This window comes from Tenebrio molitor, chromosome 6 (assembly GCF_963966145.1).
Source record: "Tenebrio molitor chromosome 6, icTenMoli1.1, whole genome shotgun sequence".
Classification (NCBI taxonomy): Eukaryota; Metazoa; Arthropoda; class Insecta; order Coleoptera; family Tenebrionidae; genus Tenebrio; species Tenebrio molitor.
This window is the reverse complement of record NC_091051.1, coordinates 18,101,943-18,111,844: the sequence shown is the minus strand read 5'-3', so window position 1 is coordinate 18,111,844 and position 9,902 is coordinate 18,101,943. Positions and strand designations below refer to the sequence as shown.

Here is a 9,902-nt window from a genome sequence, read left to right as displayed (position 1 = left end):
CTCTTCTGCTGCTTCCTCATGGTCTCGCCTTCTCTCTTGTTTTTGTTTTTTTTTTGGTCTTTTTCCTTTCGTGGGTCTCTTGATGTTCACACTCACGTGCTCGCGTCTCTTTGCTGCTTCCTCTTGGTCTCACTTCTCTCAATACTTCTTTCGTCTCGTGGGTCTCTTGATGTTGACGCTCACGTGCTTGCGTCTCTTTGCTGCTTCCTCGTGGTCTCACTTCTCTTTTATCTCGGGGTCTCTCTTTCAAATCCCATTTCTGAGGTGTTACGGATCCAAGCGTAGATCGAGTTCAGAGACAGTTGAGGAACGAGGAAATTGCACCAGGCGCAATACCATTCTGGAAACGGCGGCCAACGTCAAGGCGTACGAAACAACGAAGCAGCAAAGTCTGCGCGAGGCCAGAATCGCCACCCTAGAAGGAGAAAAAGAAATTGAAGAAGAGCTGAACAACATCGAGACAAACCGGAACAAATCAAGAAGGTCGCAGCGAAGACCGAAGACACAAAAATCGACCCAGAGACAGAAGTTGACCGAACTCGAGAAGCAGAAGAACTTCGACAAGGTGTTGGCCGAAGAGAAGCAAGTCAGCAAACAGTCGATGGATAAGAAGAAAGCTGTCGAAAGGGAGGCCCGAGAGAAAGAAACTCAGGTCCTGTCGCTGAGCAGCGAGCTGAACAAGTCGGACGTCAAAGTCGAGAAGTTGGAAAGGACCAAAAGACAACTCCAGGCCGAACGCGACGAGCTTCTGGAGGAGGCGAACAACAGCAACAACATCAGCAAAGGATCGTTGCTGATCGACGAGAAGCGCCGCCACGAGGCCAGAGCCACCGTGAAACTGGAGAAACAACAGAAACTGAAAGCCGAGCGCAATCGTCGCTAGAAGCACCAGGAGTTCCTGACGAGCGTGCTCACATGGCAGTGTGGACCGCACTATAGTATGTTGAACCAAGAGTCAGGGTCGGTTCCGGGTCATGTGTCGCCATGTCCGGTGACACATCGCTGGGTACTCCGTTCGCGTATACACGAAGGCACTTGGAGGAAAACAAGGAAAGGAAAGGATGCATCTTTCATTCCCCCGGGCCATACTGACGGGAAGATTCGGGATGGGTACGGTGAGGTTGGGTGCGGAAGGAAGCTGGTAGGTAAAGTCCTCCTCAAGAAATAGTCAATTTTGACTTAAATTGTAAATCATTTTACAATAGGACAGCCAACCATCTTATAACTACCATAAATTATTCCATTGTACCCTCTAATTTTATTGCCCTTTTGTTGTGCAGTGCCGACTCAAGGAAGGACAAACATCAGGTAAATATTGCTTTTTGCTTTGTTCTTACACTCACTTTCTTATTATTATTTTTAAATAATAAATTCCGAATTACTTAATTTGTTACGCATCGAAAAACGTAACCGAATCCCAACCCCTAACAAAACCACAAAAAAAGCAACAACTGAAACGGAATAAATTTATAAGTAGGTAAATTATTTAACAAGTAAAATACATGCACTAACGTTAATTAATTTTTTTTTCTAATTTTGACATATAAAGTGACACTTTTCAAAATTAATTGACATTTGGAAACGTCTCACTTTTCGTAACTGGTTACGAAAAGTAAAATCTTTCTAAACTGGTTAGGAAAAATTTATTGTATCACCAGTTGACTGTCATATTTTTTGTTTTTAAGCAAAATAACCGTGCCTACATACCTACTTGATATTTTAACACAATAATAATTAATTATTAATGAAATTCATTACTTCGTTTAACGTTTGAAGAAACTTTTTTTTGTCAAAATTAGAAAAAATCTTGTATGTAACACGTTTGGAAATGCAATTTTGTGTAACTCGTGTGATTTTGCGGGATCTCGCTGCGCTCGTCCCGCAAATATTCCACTCATTACACAAAATAACGCATTTCCTAACTGGTTACATAAATAGCTATTCTAGTTCCTTTTCGATTGCTTCAAAAAATTCTTCGTCATCCTCATCTTCATCATTTAAATTAATAATTAATTGAGGAACTTCCGTGTTCCGCAAATAACTATTCTCCACGTCGATGACATGGCGTATACAGGCAGACCAAAGAACAGAATCAATTTCGTCCACAGACTCTCTAGTTGCCGGTATGACCGATTGAATTTTCCGGGTTTCGGTTCCAAATTTTTGAAACGGTGGTTTCGTTGACTCGCGTTAATCGGGCTGTTTCTTTACCAACAGCTTTACATCCCCGATTCTGATAAATTTTTGTAGACATTTCTTATAAATTCTTTAGCATCGTTAGAGTAATGCTTCCTACGTTTCTTTTTCAGTCCTGCTGTAAAAATTACAGGTACCGTTGTTATAATTTTGCATTAAAATATACACCCTTATCTACAGGGTGTCCCAGAGTTGCGAAAAAGCTCCATAACTTGTTTGTTATTAAAGATATCAACTTTTTCTTTTTTCTAGATGATAGCTTCGCTTCTACTCCATATTCGGAAAATATTGCGGTATATATACAGAGTGTCCCAATATTATAAAAACACTAAAGTTATGTTTTTTTAAATGGAAACTACCCAGTTTGATTTTATTTTTGAACTCTATGCTAAATTATGAATCAAATTTATACAGGTCGTTTTTACCTATCTGCCATCGTTTTTAATCAGTGGCGTTTTTTTTTACCAGAATTTCGAATTGCAGGGGTTCCTTCGAAAATTCGTACCTTCCAAATCGTTGCTAAATTTTCGATTGCACTTTTTTTTAATATTAAAATTTTGATTATCACCTGAAATTACAAACCGATTCAAGTAAATACGTAATGCTGTAGCATAAGTAAAATTACTTTGAATTAGTTTATTTCTGTCCAACTAAAATACTTATTTCTATAATAAGTCATAAATCGACAATTAATTTTACGGAAAACTGAAATTAATATTAATCTGAACAAGTAGGGTTTAGACATTTTTTCGACATATTTATGAGGAGATTGGAAAAAATATTACCTTTAAATCCTTTAAGCACACATTGTATCTCACATTATAGGCACAGTATTTTTCTCGACCAGTTATATAAACTAGAATTTTATTTGAGAAACTGAACATTAATCAAGATGAAATTGCTTGTACTTGTTGTCTTGTTGGTAGCGTCCGCTTCAGGTAAGTCCTTTTAAAATTAATTGTTGCATAAAACTATTTAATTTTTTACAGCGGTACCACCCTTTCTACGTAAAAATAGTCTGCTCCCAGATGGTAGGATCATCGGAGGATCAGCCATTTCCATTTCTCAAGTACCATACCAAGTCTCTCTTCAGTATTATGGTTCTCATATCTGTGGTGGTTCCATAATCAGTACCAATTATGTTGTTACGGCTGCTCATTGCACCGACGGGTGAGTTCGTATCTTGATTTTCTAATAAGTAATCTTTAACCAAAAAAAATTTAAGACATTTTTATCTCCCTTTCTTACTCTTCTGGACATTTCATAGATTTAATATATGCTCAAATATCTAAAAATTGAACACAAATTCCTTTAAATACTGTTACATTTTATGATTTTTATCAACGATTTTGAATTACTATTCTACAATCGATTACAATTTTTCATTAAAATTATTTACTTCATTGTTTTACTTTTATAGCTTCTTGAATCTTGAATCACCTTTTAGTTCTTCCGTTGAAACCCTTTTTCGTACCCAATTATACCTCTCTTTTTTTTATGTAATCATGTCCTCTTTGTATTGCTACCGAAGAATCGTACTGTACATACAATAAATGGTTTTTGTCATTCCTAGACTATCTGCTGGGGTTCTTACTGTCCGTGCAGGAACCTCAAATCTTGGAACTGGTGGTCAAGTACTCAACATCGCCAGAATTCACCAAAATCCGAGCTACAACGACAGACTCATCGATTATGACATTTCCATTTTGGAGTTGTCCTCTACTTTGAGTATGACAGATTCTGTAGGAATTGTGAGACTCCCTGCTGCTGGTGCCAACTGGGCTGCCGGTACTTCCGTTCTCGTCACCGGTTGGGGTACCACTTCTGAAGGCGCAAGTTCACTTCCCACAGCCTTGCAAGGTGTTACTGTTGAAATTGTCAGCCAAGATGTGTGCAAAGCCGCATACGGTGCCAGTAGCATTACTGATCGCATGCTGTGCGCGGCTGTCGAAGGGGGCGGCAAAGACGCCTGCCAAGGAGATTCCGGTGGTCCGTTGGTGGTCGACGGTGTTCTGGGAGGCATCGTTTCCTGGGGTTATGGATGTGCACGCGCTGGTTATCCAGGCGTTTATTCCAGTGTACCTGGCTTGCGCAGTTACATTACAGAAGTGACAGGACTATAAAATTTAAATGTTAATAGTTATGTAAAGTTCTTAAAAATATATTCCGCACAACAATTATCGCAACACCTATTTATTTCTAGAAAATGTCACTTCATCAAAACTATTGGATCTACTGATAAATATTAGGTTCTGGGAAAACATAAAAGATAATTAACAGCACTAGCCACCCCATATACCTAACAGAGAAAATAATATAAAAAAAAAAAAAACAATTTATTCCAAATTGCAAATTTATAAATGCAGGTATGTATAAAATAGCACTGGTATCTCGTATTTCTACCTGCAGCTCGAATTACAGCTTCCATCCTCCTTGGTATGCCATGTCTGAGGTCTGAAACATAGTACATAGTCTTGAGAAAGAATTTCCCATTATTGTGAAAGTACAGCCTCGAATTCTTCCAGGTTACGGAATGTTCGATGGTGTCGTTTTAAAGCTTGTTCTAGTAGAATGGTCCCAGACATGCTCAGGTTCATGTCTGGACTTCGTGCAGGCCACTCAAGTACTAACAATTGAATTTCTGCAAATACTGCTGCACAATTTCTGCGACGTGGGGTTGTGCATTGTCATGCATACGTAAACAAAGCGAGGTGATAATGCGGGGTTAGGCGGGTGCGTCCTATTGAATTCCCACGCTGGTGGTCATAACGCCAACCACTTCAAGCATAGCAGGTGCCCTCCTGAACCAAGTATCCAGAGGGGTAAGCGGGCGAGTCGTACCTATTGGATTTTCACAGCTCCTTATCAGCGTTTGGATGTTGTCAGAGCCCGATTTTTCTTACACTCGACCATCCTGACTTCGTAGGCCGTCCTCGGACTGTTCCGTATTCGTCTGTGGACAAATCTCATTAGCAACCGATTATCAGAATATTATACTCATCTATCAATTTATACTGAAGTCGTGAAACTCCTATCAGGTTTACTTGTAGCACTGACACTTCGTCAGCCATTGGCTTAAACCATCGACACCCCTTTGTCAGACTTGGGTTACTGATACATACTTTGTCTGACATGGACTTGGATTATTGACACTTTGTCAGACTTTAACTTGGTTTGCTGACACTCTGTCAGACTTTGACTTGCTTTACTGACACTTTGTCAGACTTTAACTTGGTTTGCTGACACTTTGTCAGACTTTGACTTGCTTTACTGACACATTGTCAGACTTTGACTTGGTTTACTGACACTTTGTCAGACTTTGACTTATATTACTGACACTTTGTCAGTTTTGGACATTTGCTTACCTTGCATTGGTCTGAACTATCTCGTAACATAACCCATGGCTTCAATTTGTCAATGGCAACAACCTTTGTCTAGGCCTTCGTGCCCTCTCTTAGGTCTGATATCGGTTGCAGGCCAATCTGTCTTCAGCACCATAACGAAATCGAACCTTTTGATTCTTTTGATCCTGGCTGATGCGATTTGAAACTTGTTGTCTTATCTTATGCCAATTTAGTCATTCCAGTTCTCCTTGGACTTCAGCTAAAACATTTGCTCGGCCATGGCCGTTGGCTATAACCCACCAGCACCTCCATTGGGGTCATCCCAACAGACTTGTTACGAGTGCAATTGATGGCAGTCTGGACTTGCTTCACGACGGTGTCCCACATATCGTCTGGCTTCTCACCCGAAGCAGTGGTTAAGGCGGCCAAGATGGTTAGGTTAAATCGTTCACATTGCCCATTGGCTCGAGGAGTGGCGACGGCGTTCAACACATGCGTTATGTTATAGTTCGTACAAAACCTTTGAAAAGTCTTTGACACTACGGTTACTTATAAGTCTTTGAGGTACACCGAACACATACGTTAAATTTGTTAAAACTTTAATCGGGTAACGGGAAGTTGGTCACGCACAGGTTCAATCAGGGTAAATTTAGTGAAACTGTCGACAATCACTAGGAGATACTCGTACTTGTTTCCTTTCGTACTAGTAACGAATGGTCCAAGGTGGTCAACGTGTATGATGTGAAAAGGGGTTGGTATCTTCTCGATAGGGTCAGCGTACCTTACTTCTTAAGGTATGTGTTCTGTGCTTCTTACCAGAACTTTGTAATATAGGCAATTCAAACAAGAGCTTACTTGGAAAGGAAGGATCGAAAATATTATTATTATTTTTTTTTTTGTATGAAGTAACTTGAGCTGGATTTGATAACATATTAAATTACTTTGTTAAATGACATTATATTTTCGCCAACTGGCAATTTTCTTCTCTATGCCCTAACTTCCGGCATCGAATACATTCAATTAGCGTCTTAGGGCAATCACGGACCATGTGACTTCCACGGCAATTAAAGCATGAAAGATATGGTTTGAGTGGCTGGGTTCGTCTTTGCGGTCCAGTGGCGGCTCGTGGGTTTTATTGTTGAGGAGGCAAACTTGAACAGACATAGTAATAATAAATACACCATAATAATAATTTTTTTAAATATACTATACCGGGTGCCCCAAAATTCGCGGAACAGCTTACCAGTACGTTGTTAAGTAAAAATATCAGGTAAAAATGTTCAATCTTCTTTTTTGTAGAAGATATGAACCTACATATTTGTTACACTATAAATATTTCAATTTTGTTGTATCCATGGAAATAAGAAAGAAAAATCAAAGCCACGTTGCGATAAATTATTTGAGGTAAAACCGACAAAAGTCACTTCTTGGAAATGCTGTAAATAATAAAGTAAAGCAAACCTGATCACAATCATTCAGAATTATTTTAACATTGGCTAGTCAAAAACAAGTAGTCAAAATCTTTTTTAATATTTAAAATAAACGAGATCAAAGCGCACTTTTGAGCCCCCACATTTGTATTATTAAAATCTGAGTATTGATATAGGTCCTGTATTCTTAGATTAACATTTTCTGTTAAAATTTGGAGTAAATTTTATGTTATAAATTTTATTACAGTTAACATTGCTTTTTGACAAACAGCATAAAAAAAAAAAATTAAAAATTTTTTTTTTTTATTGTTCTGTTTTCCCAGATGTAATGAAATTTTACGGCTGACTTGATGTGCTCTTTTGATTTTTGGTGTCGTTCGATACAAAGGGCAATATGTTTAAGATCATTAAATCTTAAACGCGACTAAACCGTGTTTTCTGTTTCAGCAGCAAATAGCATGCAAGGCCAACAAAACAACAAATTTTTGTTCACACTTCCGACGAGTCATTTGCATTTCTGATTCCACGTAACCACATAGTGTTAAATTACCGTTTCTGCTTTCCACTTACGCATATAAGGCCGGTTAAATTTAGTTGTGGCTGTTCTTGACTTTTTACAATTTGTCGTAAGACAATGAATTAAATGGATGATTTAACAATTAATCAATAATATCTTCGCAATTTCTTTAATTTCCATATCAATATAAAAATAAATAAAACACGGACTTTTGACCAGGGACCAATAACACCACTCCAAATCCAAAACAAAAACAAACGAGCACCTACAATCTACACTTGTAAACGATCACCGGTGCGTGGTCAAGAGTCAAGACTCAAGACTCGTTAGAGCTCGGCTACAGTTCGAGAGACCCAACAGCGTTCGTTCCCGCGATGGTCATCATAGGTATATACGAATCGTGACGTCTGAAATCGAGCCTTGCCGCCGGCCGAGGTTATTTCTCGGGCAGAAAACGATTTACTCCGAGCGAATCGATGCTAGTTAGGCGCATTTCCATGCATTTTCGTCCGCTTAGCGGCGAACAGTGCTACGCTAAATTAAACTCTGCCTCCGGCCGACAAAAGCAACAAATGCTAACCGCTAAAATCTTCTTGTAACACATTTTTATGAGAATAATTATCATTTATAAGCAAATATCTTCATAAATAATATGATTTAATATAATATTTAATTAAGTATTACATATATTTTTTATTTTCTTTTTATTTTATTTTATTTGGGGAGGCACTGCCTCCGTTGCCTCCTCGGAGGAGCCGCCACTGTTGCGGTCGTATTTGGAAGAATTGCCAAGGCCAAACCTATTACAACTATTATTGGATGTCGTAATCGTAACGGGTGTTTTTTTAAATTTGGCGTCGAAGTAGGCGTTGAACTGTCGATTGTGAACGCACTATACAGATTACGGATCACGGATCAGCTGTTTAAATCTTACGCTTTTACACAAGTGGTGTGATCTACTGATCTCAATTCGACTCTCCAACGCCTACTTCGACGCCAAATTTAAAAAAACACCATTTACTTCTGGAGGGTGGCGCTAACGAAACCCCTACACCGCCCCGATTTGGGATATTGCGTAGATACTCGTAACTTGCGACCTCACCGACTGTCTCAAAAGAGGCTGCTCGCAGCGACAATTTCAAGCTTTCGTCGTTGATACCCTCAATGATGCTGTCGATCATACATTCCGGCGGAATATCTAATTTCAATTTATTTAATTTGGACACTTTTTCAAAACAGTAGTCGCTCAGGGTTTGATTTGGTTCTGGCGCGTAATTCGCGGCGTCAACTAAATGTCGACCGAACTGAACCGGCGTTGGAAAACTACCTAATTAGACGTTTCATTTCGCGCCATTTAAAACACGGACTTGGGAGACTAGACGTAAAATAGTCGAGTTCGGCCATGACAGGATAAGTACCTGCAGTTTGGCGATGGGGTATTGTAAATCTTACTTCTGGTTTGGTTTGTGATTAGGCACTTAGTGTAAATACGTCATAAATTCCTGTCAGTTGTGCGGCCACCTTCTTTAATTGCAAATAAATCGGCAATGTGATGCATTTTATTTTTTTTTTATTTTCAGATTTCTGTTTTCTGTATTAGTTTGAACCTATTTAGATTAAAACATTTTTTTTGAATTTTGATTAATTTTCTTTATCGCCTCTTGACCCGAAACCCAATTGATAATAAATAAAATAATGGGACAGGCTTATAGCTCCATAATGTGTGTCTCTTCCTAGCCAAGCGTAAATTTTTTTCGATAATTAGAAACCGCGTAATCGCAAAAATGGTAAGTGTTGGACCACCCTGTATAACTTTTTTTCTTAAAATGACTTCCCGAGCACGATGGCAAAGTTTTTTACACTTATTTATTATAAAGCACCCTATATAAAAAATAACAAAGCGGTTGATTGCGGTTGAAACTGAATACCTACCCTAAACATCTTTATTGTACATCGCTGTTTTTACAGTGAAATTATTTTATATTTCAACACTACAGTAAGTGAAGTAAACAAATTAAAAATTTGTTCAGAAAACATTGGTAATAAAAAATATCATGATCGAAACACAGTTTCCACGAATAATGCTATATGAATCTTTAATCCATGTACAATAGAAATATTTCATTAGGCCAATTTAAAATTTCAACATCAAAATATTTTATTATGCTGATAAATAATATCTTACAACATAATATGACTTGTACTCTTTGTCTCTGTGTAAGTTTAGCGAATCCTACATCATGATGTCGTTATAATAAGGGTCGAAAGTCATCTATAGGCTCTTCGACTGACCGTTAACTCTTCGACATTAACTTTTATTTTGTAAAGCATGCAGATATATGAACCAAAATTCAGGTACTTACTAACCGACTCTTCACAGTTCCTTGACTTTATTAATCGTCATGAAACTGTATT

The 9,902-nt window shown here is 38.3% G+C and overlaps 1 protein-coding gene and 1 long non-coding RNA gene across 2 annotated transcripts; one reads left to right on the top strand and one right to left on the bottom strand.

The window, feature by feature from the left end:
- The first annotated feature begins 2,975 nt into the window (after nt 1-2,975).
- Nucleotides 2,976-4,376, top strand: LOC138133400 (trypsin-7-like). The gene is made up of 3 exons (XM_069051306.1): nt 2,976-3,134; nt 3,186-3,366; nt 3,770-4,376. The coding sequence occupies exons 1-3, from the start codon at nt 3,089-3,091 to the stop codon at nt 4,317-4,319; spliced, it is 777 nt and encodes a 258-aa protein (XP_068907407.1). The 5' UTR covers nt 2,976-3,088; the 3' UTR covers nt 4,320-4,376.
- On the bottom strand, nt 4,376-8,708 carry LOC138133401 (uncharacterized). The gene is made up of 3 exons (XR_011160353.1): nt 5,562-8,708; nt 4,704-5,149; nt 4,376-4,650 (listed from the first exon to the last, which is right to left on the bottom strand). It is a non-coding gene; the product is annotated as an uncharacterized lncRNA (long non-coding RNA).
- Nucleotides 8,709-9,902: the final 1,194 nt, after the last annotated feature.